The 14,107-nt window shown below is 42.2% G+C and overlaps 1 protein-coding gene across 4 annotated transcripts in view; it reads right to left on the bottom strand.

Moving 5' to 3' along the window:
- Window positions 1-12,599, bottom strand: part of SPIRE1 (spire type actin nucleation factor 1) — a 124,903-nt gene extending 112,304 nt beyond the window's left edge. For all 4 annotated transcript variants that reach the window (XM_064657126.1, XM_064657109.1, XM_064657117.1 and 1 more), the window contains exons 1-2: window positions 12,014-12,599; window positions 351-385 (exon numbers count right to left, since the gene is read on the bottom strand). In XM_064657126.1, the coding sequence (XP_064513196.1) occupies window positions 351-385; window positions 12,014-12,317 (339 nt within the window). In that variant the 5' untranslated portion in view covers window positions 12,318-12,599. The remainder of the gene's footprint in view (window positions 1-350; window positions 386-12,013) is intronic.
- Window positions 12,600-14,107: the final 1,508 nt, after the last annotated feature.

Here is a 14,107-nt window from a genome sequence, read left to right on the forward strand (position 1 = left end):
GGAGAATTTATCCAATAGAAGTTACCTAAATGAAATATTCTGCTAAAAAAGTATATATTTTTTAAAGAAATTAATATTAAATGAAATTACATTGGCTGCATAGCATATCTCTCTTATCTTGATTTTGAAAAACAACACAGCCTTTCTTTCCTCTGTTCCTGAACATAAGACTAAATATCCCATGTTAAGACACATTTATGCAGCTGTCAACAAAAGTCATCAATGCAATACACAGTACAACTTTGCAATGGTAACTACACAGGATAAGTGCACCACATCTACTCTGTAAGTTAATGGAAAAGAGTTGAGCTAGATCAGCACTAGTAGACAACACAAAATATTTCTCTTACCTCCATTTCTGTGCAGTGTAAATGGCCTGATTTACCTGTAACAGAAAAAAAGGTTTTCAGATTAAATAAAAGATTATGGAAAAAAATAAAACTAAAAACCGGAGTCTTTTTTTTTTTTGAGTAATTGCCACATATTCTTTGTCTTACTTGAATCATACATTTCAATAATGTTATTATTATGAATGCATCACAGAATTAACAAGAAGGCCCTACCCTTTTTATTTGGATCCTTCACAATACTCCCTTTTAAAAATATGTGTGTTTAATGTCTTGGTTCATTATTTAAATTGTATGACTGATGCTTGGCCGTGGAAGGAACATGAAAACACACTGGCTTAAATTAAGCAGTAGCAAATAATTATTTCAAGAGAAAAAACAACATTAATTCATAAACCAGGGAAAAGCCACTGTTTCATCTAATACTTCTGGGATATCAAAGAGTTCAACAACAACATAAAGTTCAAGCAAATTAAAGCTGAAGCATTACTGTACTATTTTTATAAGTCCCTCTTGACAAGTTTTGCATTTCCTCAGCATTCAGGAGCATTACTTTGGAATTCGTATAATATAGAGAAATTAAGTTTCTGAACTGTTTCATCAAATTGAAATCTCAATTTTCCCAAATACAAAACAGTTTCATACAAAAGTGCCCTGACGGCTTACAAAAAGAAGCCTGAAATTTCACAGCATATTAGGAAACTATCATGTCACTAAAAGCAGTAAGTTTATAATTTTGTATTAATAATACTTATCAAAGTACGGTGAAGTAATTCTGACAGGATGATTTTCTGCTGGAAAAATTACATTCAAGAAAGTTAAGTATTCCACAGAAATCTATCCATTTGAAAGGGGACCTACACAAAACCTTAATTTCAAAACATACAGACAGTTGAATTTTACTCTTTTTGTCTTAGCTTTTCGGTTGCATTGCACTAACACTGCTTGTTTAAAGTCTGTGACTTTGGGCCCGATGGCACAGACCCCAGGAAATGTGTGGCACAGTCCTGAGTCCTCACATGCTCAAAAACCAGAACAGGATGCATTCGCTTGACTGCGTGCGCTCTGAGAGTGTATGTTCCACAGGATGGTTACCAAGGATTTACTGCAATAGTTAAGAAAAGTCTGCAGTTTGTAGCCATAACTGGAAAGACTGTTTTATCAGACTGGCTGATGAGCCCAAGGAAGCTCAACCAACTCATTAGCACAATGTTTGCACAGAGGAGTGATCATACGGACTCCATGTTACACAAGAACAACATGCAAAACACTCGGCACTGAGGGAGAGTCACCTGCATAGACAAAAAGCTTAATTTTTCATACTGAACTAGTCACCTTCCCTTCAAAACTAAAGGTTAAACACATCTTGAATGAATAGGGAACATCCACCTAACAGAGTGAAAGTTGTTTACCTTCCTTTTGAACTGTTGCCAATGTAAGCTGAATGCTTAGCTCTGGTGTCTGACTTCAAAACAAAAAGCAGAAAAGTGACTTAAAAAGGCAGCTTTTGCATCACACATTATCTTTTCAAAAGGACTGGTGTCTCTGGTTGATTCACTTTGAGATTCACATAAAATGTTTTTTTCTGTTTAAAATGGTAACATTAGTGTGATTGTTATAAACTATAAATGGGAGAAAATTACTGAGAATGTTTTTTAACTACCCCTAGGATTATTAGCAGATTTACTAATATTAGGGACTATTTTTGTGAAACTCCAATTACAGATGACCAAAACAATGTGTCTCCATGATAGAAGATGATATAAGACTAATTCACAGAAATGTAATCAAGATAAGAAAAAAAAAAAATAGCACATGCTGCCTTTTTCGGATAAAGGTGTTCCTTATTTCATATATGCTACTTTCAAAATTTGCTACTGCTTTCAGAGTAAATCTTGACTTACTTTTTGTTTTATTATAAAAATATAGGGAACACTAAACTGAATTATTTATTCCTATTTATATCAACATTTTAAAAAACAATCGTATTGTCATGATTGCATGTGCTGTGGCAGGAAGGCGAAATAACAAGAAGTTTAAGCCTCACACCAGTTCAAATGCACCACAGACAGTACTCTAGGCAGGTGCAAACTACTAAGTGACTTACAACATTATAATATATGCTGTGTTATGGTAATTATTAACTACACCATTCCATATGCCTCTGTACACCCTGAGTCCAGCTATACACTTAGCAGATTTCCCCAAGGTGTTTGCAGTGACTTGTGGACACCCTCCATCAAGCATTTACTACATTTCAGAAGAGATCATTAACAATACTGTTAATGCACTTACATACATCTATCAAGATTGAAATGAATTAGCTTTTATATGGCTCCTACAAACCAATTTACTTAAACTGCCTTTATTTATACTGGCTGGGGTAGAAATTTCTTCCCTCTTCAGCTGACATGACTGAAAAAGCAGAAACTCATAAATGTAGCCTAAGGGTCACACTTTCTTCATTTGCACTGCAAGAAGAAAAATCTCTATAAGAAGTCATAGAATAGTCTCTGTCTGCAAGCACTATTAAGTGCTTCTCTGATAAACAGGTGAAGTCTTGAAAAATTATTTCAGGTGCTGCTTCTTAAGATAAGTGCAGACTTCTCCAGACTTCAGAACCATTCAACTAGATATTCATCTGTGTAGCTTCTCCACCACTCTTACTGTCAAAAAAACATTCAACAATAATCTTCTGTGACAGCTTTCAAATAGCAGCTAATACATTCATTACTAGTAAACAGCATAATTCTGTCAACTTCAGTTTATAAACAAACTACAGTTTGGAAGATTATATGGTTTTTCACTCTCAGCTTGTTGAAATGCAAAAAGTGAAGTTTTTGCAAGAAGACAAGTGACTTACATTGGAGGTTTCCTGTATGTCTGAAACCAGTCTTCAGAGAGACCCATTTGCCAGGGAAAAAAAAAAAAAAAAAGAAAAAGAAAAGAAATCCCAAACCTTCACAAGCACTTTTTGTTCTTAAAAATTTCTATTTGAAAATTATTCTTATATCAAACTCTCAACAAAAGGAGTCATGACAAACTTTCCTCAAGCACTAGGGAACACTGTCTTACTCCTTAGGGCAGGAGCTTCCTGTACTGCTGCCACTGGTAAGAAAAATTTAAGAGTTTTGAAAGAAAAATAGATAATTCAGTATGTTAGAATGGACTGACACAGCATATTTGTAGGAAAGCATGTGGGATGTGCAAAACCATTTGCAATCCCATCTGAAGAAAAATTACAGTACAGAGCTGACGTTAGTGATGTGACACCACGTTCATATGGCCGCTGTTTCAGCTATAACCAGCTGCTCTAAGAGCCCTGAAGCTCAGAGCATCTCCCTAGCCTTCCTCTAGTGTCTCAGATTCCTCTGCTCAGATCCACAGGCATTTCCTTCAAGAGACCTTCTTGCAGAGTTGAAATTATAAGCACTGATTTTCTGGCAACAGTGTGGCTGATGTATGCACTGGCAACAAACCTGAAACTCATTTTCTGTTAAAGATTATAATTAAATGTCACAGCCCACTTCTGCTGTTGCCACAACAGCAGAACCCAAGTGGTAGCAATGACACACACTGCCTGTATGTACTAGAGGACAGTGGTAAAGGTGGTCAAAGAAGGAACATAGGAGCTAACCTATAGAAAGGGAGCAAGGAAGAACATAAGAGTCACTAACTCAATCTCCTTAAATTGGACAGTCTTCAGTCACTCTCCTAAGCTAACAATTAGTTGAATTTGTATTTGCATTCTAGCTTTTACATCTTCGAGAGGCACTGTAGCTACAATAATAAGCTTTTCTCTGCCCTTAAGAGAATAAGGAACTCCTCTAGTGAAAAAAAGTAGTTCAGATTCACATTTCATCATCTGACCGCAGAAACTGGAGTTTTGGCAACTTTGGAGTTACCAAAAACTGGAGAGCTGGTAACTAATCTGAAACTGGTCAGATTAGTTACCAAATCTGACAAGTTCATCAATACAAGAGTCAAGATGAGTACAAATAAAAGGAAAAGGAATGAAAGAAGAAAGCAAAGGTAACCATGCAACACAAGAAAAAGAGATGAATATGCAAAGAACAGGATTCATAATTAAATGAAGGCAGAGGAAAATACTGATGTAGGAGGAGTGAGCCAGAATTCTGGCTAAGGACAATACTACAAGATAAACTGAGGAAGACGGTGAAAACTTGCATGATAAACAGAAATAGAAAAAAAAAGGGACAAAGACAAATATAGGGAAAGTGTAGCTTATGAGTAAGACATCAGGATGCAGGGAAGAAGGTCAAGAAGAGTGAGAACATGAGCAAATGGAAGAAAGCAGACTGGATTAGGAGAGGTAATCAGAGATCCCTCAGAGCAACAAGCACAGAACCCCATATATTTAAGAAAAACACTTACACTTTGAGGAACAACATAACCTTCCTTTAAACTGTAATTAGAAGGTAACAAGAAATGGGATGAGTTTTCAGAGCTTGTGGCTTTTTGGTTGTGACTCATGATTTCTGTATCAGCCTACAGCTGATGACTTAGTAATTATATGGCTCATTTTTCTGCTTGGGAGAGAAAAGAAAAAGAAACTGTAAAACTTGTAAGGGAATACAAAGAAAATTCTTAGAGAAGTTTCTAGACCAAAGGCAGTCAGGATTTTCCTTCCCTGTGTCAATCTTTTTTCATGCCTTCATTTTTCTCCATTCAACACTTCACTTAAGTTACTCCTCATTTTGTACAGTCATAGGCAATCCTCTTATAAATTGCTAAGAGGTCTTATGTGTTAATACCCTGTTAAATTTTGTAATAAAAAAAAAATTTAAATTGCAAGTTAACAAATCCATGCTACCTTAGTGCTACCTTCTAATATATAATTAAATAGTGGCTCTTTGTCTTGTCTCATTTCTACTCTGCACAAGCCTGTGCTCACCATATAATTTTTCTGTGTTCCACTGCTCACCTTCTTTAGCAAATCTCTAAGCTTCCCTATGGATCACATCAATTTTTGTTACTCTAAGAAAATACTGTGGTAGATCCACATCTCTGAGTGCTGCTGAGCTCCATTTGTAGTTGCCAGTCTCTTCTGTAGATGTGTAAATACAGATATTACATTCACTTTCCTCTGACCTGTCCAGATATCAACCCTTCACAAAAAAGTGTGAATTTGCAGAATTCATGTGTTTCAATTTTTATTTTTATTTTTTAAAATTTCTGTTACTCTAATCATACTCTAATTTTTCCTGGAGCTACCCAACTGCCTGCTCATCCAATAAGTAAGTGTGCTTCTGGCAGAATTCTGACTTCATTGAAGTCATCAGCAGTTTCTCCCATCGTGTTTGACAGATCTGGAGTCTCAAGCAAGTTACAGCTTTTCTAAATTGATAATACAGCACTGCTGGATCTGTTAAGAACTTTCACCAGTTGTTAATAAACTTTCTCAAGTATATGAAAAAGGAGTTCTCTTAATTCTTCTCTACCTTGGCAATCTCTTTGCAGTCTTGTATTTACATTGTACAAAGTGACTCATCTCCTTTGGTTCCTCTTAAAGTGCACAGTAATAAAATTCAGTAACACACTCATAGTTGCACATGTCACACGAGCTACCTTAAGGTTTTATCAGGAATGGTACAATATTCCCTTTGTTTCCTTACCAGATCCAATGCTGTAATGTGATAAATTAATTCAGAAACAAAGAGTAAACACTCCTCAGTTTCCTTTTAACAAATATTAAGAAAAAGCTTCCCCAATTTTATAAAGATATGTTCATTGCCAACATGGAACCAGGACGTTATGTGCCTTTAATCCTCTTGTCACCTGCAACATACCTACTGCACACTTGCAAACACGCTCACGCTTAGGTAAGGCTCATTCTCAACGCTGCTGCCATGCAGGTCATTTGCACTGCCTGTCACTCTGATCACATCTTGCTCTCTGAATCGCCCTATTCAAGGCACTTTCTCTCTCTCTCTCTCCCTCTGTCACATCAAACACCGCTACCATCTTCATTTTCAAAGCTCTTCCTGCGTGACCCCGAGTCCTACCCATCACTTCTCACCGGGTACTGTGGGGTAAACCATCACCTCCAGCCAGTCCTGAAGTTAGACTCCATCACCCGTGGTTTTTGCCAAAAAAACCCCATCTTTGTTCTTTCTCCAGTGATGCCACACAGGGACATGATAACTCTCTACAACATCATGGCAGATGTCTCATTTTTTACTCCACTGTTAACAATGACAACTAAAATTCCATTTTCCTTTCTACAGCAACATTTTTACTGCATTAGCCAGAAAACCTCTGCTAAAGTACAAATGTGTTATCTTACTTAAAGTCATTATTAATATCAGGAGCCCATAATTCCTCAAAGTTTTTCTTCCAAAGTTCTTATTTTTTCCTTAGGAAAAAGTGCAGTTTTCAGACAACACCAAATCGGACTTCATTCCTTCACTGCCTACTTACCATCTTCAACATTTCTCCATACATTTGTATGTGGTCACATACCACTGTTGGAAATTTCCTTCCATTTCTTTTGTGCAGGCATTTGAAACACGCACCTTTTTTTAGTCAAATACTTTGTTTTGTTATGCCGAGGTCTTTCCTTCGCTTATTTTGTCCTCCTCCACCAGAGCTGCCTACAATAGGACCTCCAGCACCTGGGATATTCACAGAGAGCCCATGTAACCCCTGGTGCACCAGATGCATCAGCATAAGCCATGACTGGAAGCCTTCCAGTTCACACTTACGTACTGGGAACCACTATGATGACAGAAAGTCTGGCATAAATAAAGCCTAAGATTTCTTTTTTCGCAGATCAGTAGAGCAAGCAGAGATAAAAGCATCAACTCACCAAGGCTCCTCTGTGCTGTCTAGTACTATTTTCTTCCTACCTTGACTTACAACATTAACATACCTATATAGATATCTATCTTAAAACTCTTGGGGGATAAAGTGAGGCTCAATACATCAAGTCTTACTATTTTTTAAATACAGATGTGTCTGAGTAGCATTGAACTAAATCCAAATTCAGAGTATAATTAAGCCAGCATTCTAGAGGTACTATTTATTCTAGTATTATTCATAGCAACACCTCTTTTGAAACTTAAACAGCAAGAAAAGCAACTCTCATCCATCATTTTTTAAAAGGGCCAGTAAAATTAGAAGGAAAGTGTCAGTACATTCATTTTCCTCTAAAAATCATGCCTATTTTTCCTCTTGCTCCACAAGCAACTGAGAGATGAGAATGTCTTGATGCACACAAGCTGAATTTGCATTTATTCATCCTATATTTCTCCACACTGCCCTCCAATACTTGGGCACACAAGGGTGTAAGAATGACACAAGTCATTAAAACTGCCAAGACAACATAAACTATTCTTCTCCAGTATGTCTCACCCTCAGCCCTCCAAGTCGCGTGAAAGCCACCATGCAGTCAACTTTTCTGTGATCTTTTTGATTCAAAGCCAGAATACTCTATTCATTATGCCCTCCTGCTGAACATCCAGCAGATTGCCAAGAGAAAAATCTGCATCGTACGTGCTTCCGATAAGACCAGCAGTAATTTCCCTCTGTGCTTTTTCCTCTAAGGCTGGAGGGCAAGGCAAAAGAAGGGCCACTGACACTATGCACAGAGGTGTGATCTCAGGAGAGAGAGGGAAGGCCGAGGAGCACCACATTCATGCCAATCCTCAACAGCCAATGGATGGAAGTCAGCCCAGCTTGGCATTCAAAATACCCGTCTTTGCCCCTTTCCGAGACGCTCACGGCTGTTCCTCCTAAGGAGCTTGGTGCAATCCCCAGAATCAGTGCCTGCCTTTGCTAAGTCAGGGATCTGGCACTAACAAAACACGTGGGGAAAACTCTCATTTTACCAAGCCTGCTTATGCCCAAAACTGTCCTGCAGGAAGGAGGTGGCACAGCCAGTGCACTGAAAAGCAAGAGCCCCTTATGCAGCTTGCAGCAACAGCTCAGTGCCAATGAAATAGCCTCCTGTGCCCTAAGGTATCCTGATGCCACTGAATACTGGGCATGAGGTCTATTGCCAGCTCTTGTGTGGGTTTTCTATTCCTGTATCTATCATTTCATTATTGCTCCAAGTTTATAAAAGCGCGTTGTAAATGTGGTTCTGCAAGAGAGCTCAGGGAAGTCAAACCACACGTTTACCCCGAATGTTTTAGCTCATTCAGAAGTAATTTTTTATTGCATCTGGCACTTCACGAGATGCCACCCTTACCTCTTTTCGTATAAATTGCAAGTAACAAAGAGATGGCTAAAACATCCATTAGTTAAAATACAGTCTACTCTATATGTCCAATTTCATCATGGGTATTTCTAAGCAACCCAAGTTTCTGTGGTACTCAGATGTAACAGACTTACCATACTAAGATGACCACAATGAGCATTTCTTTGGTTTTTTTGCACTTTCACATTTCTTTCTTACTTTGGTTCTGGAAAAGCAATAAGGTTTGCACCGCTCTGTAAAAACATCACTTCATGTGCGTCTCTAGAGCAAACTCTGTGACACGGCTGCGTTTGCTCCTGACTTTGCCCGAGCCCCACTGACAGGCGTGACTGATCACATCGCTCTCCACAATCCCAGACAAAGCCCGAATGTTCGCTACCCAAAGACACCATTCTTCGGGGACTCCTTTATTTGCCCACACAGGATTCTGTTGTTTACTAAAACAGAAACTAACAGCCAATATTTGTTCCTGTGAATTACCCAAACCTATGCACCAACCTACAGCTATACATTTTTTATGTATCGCTAGAACAAAACAGCTTTACAACTCAGAGCTTTAACTCGAAGAACCCCTATTGCTCTAACAAACCTCCTGACACGGGCATTTAAATCTAAATTGTCTGAAATACAAAGGCAGAAAAACAATTAGCAGGAATCCTTTCTGATTCTCCTTTTGCCAGGGATTCAGGTAATATTAATGGTTACATCAAAATGAATAAAGGAGTAGCATTTTCATCCTTAATATTTTTACTTCTTTTTAACCAAAACCTTGTTTTTTTAACAAGGTGACCAAATATTAATAGATCACACAGATAACACTGGAAAGATCTGAGAATCAGTCTCTGGTTGTGGTTAAGGACAGTGATTCAACTCTAACAGTGTTTTTCTGCCCCACTATCAGCGAAACTCATCTTTGTTTCCTATCTCAAGGACATTTTCTTCAATTTCTATATATTGTTACTTGGAATTTCAAGTATTGTGCATTAACTAGAAAACTGTTTCACAAGAAACTGCTTTGGAAAACTACCATCAGTTTCTACATAATCAGTACTTCTTTTTAAGAAAACTTCTAATTTATATCTCAGGAGTAAAATTAATGTGACCAGACAGCTTCAGGGCCTATGCTTCGCTGTACTGCTCCCCAAGACACAGTACCAGTGCAATGGTTCTTCCTAAGCTCTCACTGCTACAAAGCAGAATATAGAAGGCTAAGAATAAAAACCCGTTCGAGAGGCTCAAGATGAAATTGTCTCAGGAAGCTCATTAATCATCACCTCAGGAGAATGCAGTGAGCAATAAGGAAAACAACTGGAACATTTCAAAAGATACCAACCAGAAGCAGGCCTACTGTCAGCTCCTCAGTATTCAGTATAGTGAATTACCAACATTCACCGTACCACTTACATGACAGTTTCCAGTGAAAACCTGCTACAGGTTTCACAAATCAAAGAACATACAAAATCCTCTGTGAAAGCTTGATGGGTGAGCCTGTATTTCCATATTTCCATAGTCTCTTCAAAGTTTGGGAGATAAGGAAGGCCAGGAGCAGGGAGAGGACCCTAGAAGGACTACTGCCTCCTTTCAAATCCAGGCACCTACCAGCCTGGGGCTGATGGAAATCCGGGATCACCGAGTATGGTTTAGGGACATCTGGCAGAAAACTCCCCTCCTCCCCTTTTCTATTATGTGCACCACAGGGGGTAGTCTCCCTGGGATAGCTCCCCTCTCTTGCTTTCCTGGGAGGTCTTAGCAGACTGGTTGTCTTCATTTATGTTAGCCAATATACAACATAAAGCATACAATAATAAGATTTAAAAAAAAAGACAGGAAAAAAAAGAGAGAAAAATAGACAGGGCTGGAAGATAAAAAAGGTCTCCTCCATCCAAAAATTTAAATGCGGTATCAACACACTCAAGTTAGCACATGCTAACTAAAACATTTTCAAACACTAATGCAGATGTGACATGTAGCTTTAGCATAAACTAAACATGCTGGATATCAGTGAGGGGCCTGAATTTTATATCTGGGTTTATCCAACACCCTCCGACAAGAGGTAAGAGGAAATAGAGCAAGCCCATCAATAGCAAGGAAAGAAAGCAAAAAAAAAGAAAGAAAGACATAGTAAACCAATATATTTCCTCCAGTCGGAAAGAGAAAGGAAGAAGTCTGATATCATCTCAAAAGACTGTTAGCAAAAGCACCACACAATAATGCAACACAGAACTCTTCAATGCACTTGTGACATGCAGATGTCTTGGTCAGGAAAGCATTTTCCTGGAATTTCTGGGTGTTGGTCTGGCATTTAAGTAACATTACAAAGACTCATTTTTAAAAACAATTTTAAAAGCACACCAGATCACATTTAAATGGGAGTCATTATTAGACTCATTACAATTGTAGAACAAAATTATGTTGCTTCTTCCACTGCATGTATTTTCATATTTGCATGTACCTCTAGCTCCAAACTGTATTACTGCAAATCTCAGCCAAAAGACTTTTCAAACAGGCATTGTATTAAAAGGCTTCATTAAATTGTAACACCAGGCATAATATACGTGTTCCAAATGCTGAGGGTTCCATTAATCCCATTTTGTGAATTTACCACTGTCTTCTGTTTCACTCAACTTTTAAATACCGAAACCTCTGTCTCCTCCGAAAATTCTGTGACATTCAACATGAACTAGGCTGTTACTGGGGAATATCACCATGTATATGATAACCGACTACATCCCTCTGCTGCCCGGCTTTAATTTCTTTTCAGAAATCAAGCTTTACTTCCAAGAAAAACTACTGCTTTCCGCATCCATAATCAGAAGCTTTGAAATGCTGAAAAAGACTTGCGCCCTCATTTTCCTTTCCAACGCAAGATACGCTTTCCTGGGTATTTTAACGAAACAGATGGTAGGTGCTAAGCCCCTGTACAGGGCTTTCTCACTTACTTAATGTCAGCACACATCTAAATCGATCTATTTCTATTAGGTGCCTTTTGATGCCAAGCTGTTTCCGGGAGACCCTGCGGGATGCAGGGCACGGCCGGAGAAGCCCCAGAAGCAGGCGCTCCCGGTGCGCGGATGACACGGGATTACGCACCAGGAGAGACGACGCAATTACAAAACACCGAACCCGCATTCGCCTGCCCGTGCCCGCACGCAGGCGACCGCATCCGAGGCGGCGGGTTCTACCTTTCCACGCACGACACCCAGATCCTGCAGGGACAAGGACACACACACACACACACACACACAATACAAACACGCACACACACACCCAGACCCCCCCGCCGCCCCCGGCACGGCCGAGGAGCCGAGCGCTCGCCCACCGCGACCGTCCGGCGGGAAGGACCGTCCCCTCCCGGACAAAGGCTGATGGAGACGGGCGGCCGACCCCGGCTGGTGCCGCCGCTGTGCCCGGGGGCTGAGCGGGGCCGGCGGACCCCCAGCCTTACCTGCGGCGGGCGGGGGCGGCCGGTCGGGCTCGTCCTGCTCCAGGGTGACGGCGCCGTCCCGCCAGACACGGAGGTGCGCGGCCGCCGCCCCCGGCCTGCCGGCGGGGGTCTCTCCGCGGCGGGCGCGGGCGCGCAGCGAGGCGCAGCACTGGTAACATACGGCCCACGCCTGCTCCTCGTTGATGGGCTGGTTGTAGAGCCGCAGGATCTCCTCCAGCGACAGCGCCTCCGGCTGCCCGCCGGACCCGCCGCCGTCCTCCTCCTCTTCGGCGGCAGGGCGGGAGGCGCCGGGCTGGGGCTCCATGCCCTGCGTCCGCCGCGGTGCTGCTCGCTCAGTGACCGGCCCCGCCGCCGCGGCAGCGGCTGCTGCTTGCGCTGATGATGCTGCTGCTCGTGCTGCTGCCGCCCGGTCCCGCCGTGCTCATCCTCCCCGCCCCGCTAGTGCCACCAGGCCGCCGGACGGACAGCCCGGCCCGCGCGGCAGGCAGGCAGGCAGGCAAGCAGGCAGGAGGCTGGATCCAGGAACCAGGCGGGAGGAAGGCAAGCAGCAGAATCAGCGCCCGGTCCGCCCGCCGCCGCCGCAGGGGGAGCGACAGCTCATAGCAACGCAATGGCGTCCCGTCCCCGCCCGCCCCCGCCACCGCCCGGCGCCGCAGCGCCCCCTGCCGGCCCCGGCCGCTACGGCGGGGAAGGACAAGGCGGGATTCACCCTCAGGGCTCCCACGGCAAGCGGGGCTCGGATCTCCTGGCGAGACGGTGGGCTTCCTCCCCTGCCCGAGACACGGACAGCAGTGTGGTGTTATCCCATAACCCTCGGGCCGCTCTTTCTGCGCCGGGTGTTGGTAACAACCCCCGCAGAAACGAACAACTCCCCCGCAACCCCAACTGTCAAACACTGACACCAACCCACATCATCACGGACACGGCGAAACGTTATCAGCCAGACCCTGCTTTCGCAGCAGGAGGGTGGACCACTTTGAGTCCCAGGGTCTGCCCTCCCAACGTAAACACTTCCTCCGGGAAAGCTCCATTCTCGGCAGCAGCAAGGCTGGCAGCAGTTGAACCATCAGTCTGGAAAGGGAACAACAAGGGAATCGTCTTCCAAGCAGCTGGGAACTGACGTCCCTGCCTCTAAACACACCTGGGCACCAGAAGGGCACAGCCCTTCGTGCCAAGGTTCTCCCCAGGCAAACGAGGAGAAAAACAGACTAAATAACCTAACACTCACACCGAACGCACAGCGGTTTTCTCTTTAGCATTTTACCCCTCAGATGTTCGCACCCGCTCCACATGAGACTGGAGGGTGTGACGGGACAGCGCGGAGCAGTGCCCCCTGTCCCACAGTCGGGATAGCGCCCGGCTCCAGCCACTCAGCTGCTCTCCCATTTCGCTTACCGCTCCTCTATCCCCTTTCACTTCCAGCTCTTCTAAACGCCGCAGCCTTTTCCCTCCTGCAGTGACATACACGTGTGTAAAACACAGCGCTGCATATAAGATACAACTAGTACTTAAATAACGCTGTTAAATTTAGTGATATTCACCATGTAATATGATCCAGCCTTTCATGTTACATTGGATACAATGAAAAAAATCCTGTATGCTGTGTAACAGGCAAACGAATACATTTTGAAGGTATAAAAAGAAAGATAACACAAAAACATATTTGTAAAGTTAGCAGCAGGGCCAGTAAGTACATAATGTACTACTAAAACTCCAAGTTAAAACCCCAGTGCTGCACTTCTTGAAAAATAAAACAAAACAAAACCAGTGTCGCACTACCACACTGATGATTAAATGTACACACAAAATGCCAACATCCACTCCTGCTGTATGTGCTACAAGCTTCTCTAGAATTAGTTAATTCTTTTTGCTCCAGCACCAGCAGAAAGAGTTGTCTCTCTCTTACACAAGTAGAATGAAAGGAGGTGGTTATGGGCTATCACAGACACAGAATGGCTTCTACAGAAGAAACCAAACAGTTTCAGATCTTCCAGCCTCATGGCTGTCTCCTGGAGGCCACATGGTGAAAAATCTGAGAGGCACGATATAGAGATGTTCAGTAAGTCCAACTGCTTACCGTTTTGCAAAGCATGA

This window comes from Pseudopipra pipra, chromosome 1, assembly GCF_036250125.1.
Source record: "Pseudopipra pipra isolate bDixPip1 chromosome 1, bDixPip1.hap1, whole genome shotgun sequence".
Classification (NCBI taxonomy): Eukaryota; Metazoa; Chordata; class Aves; order Passeriformes; family Pipridae; genus Pseudopipra; species Pseudopipra pipra.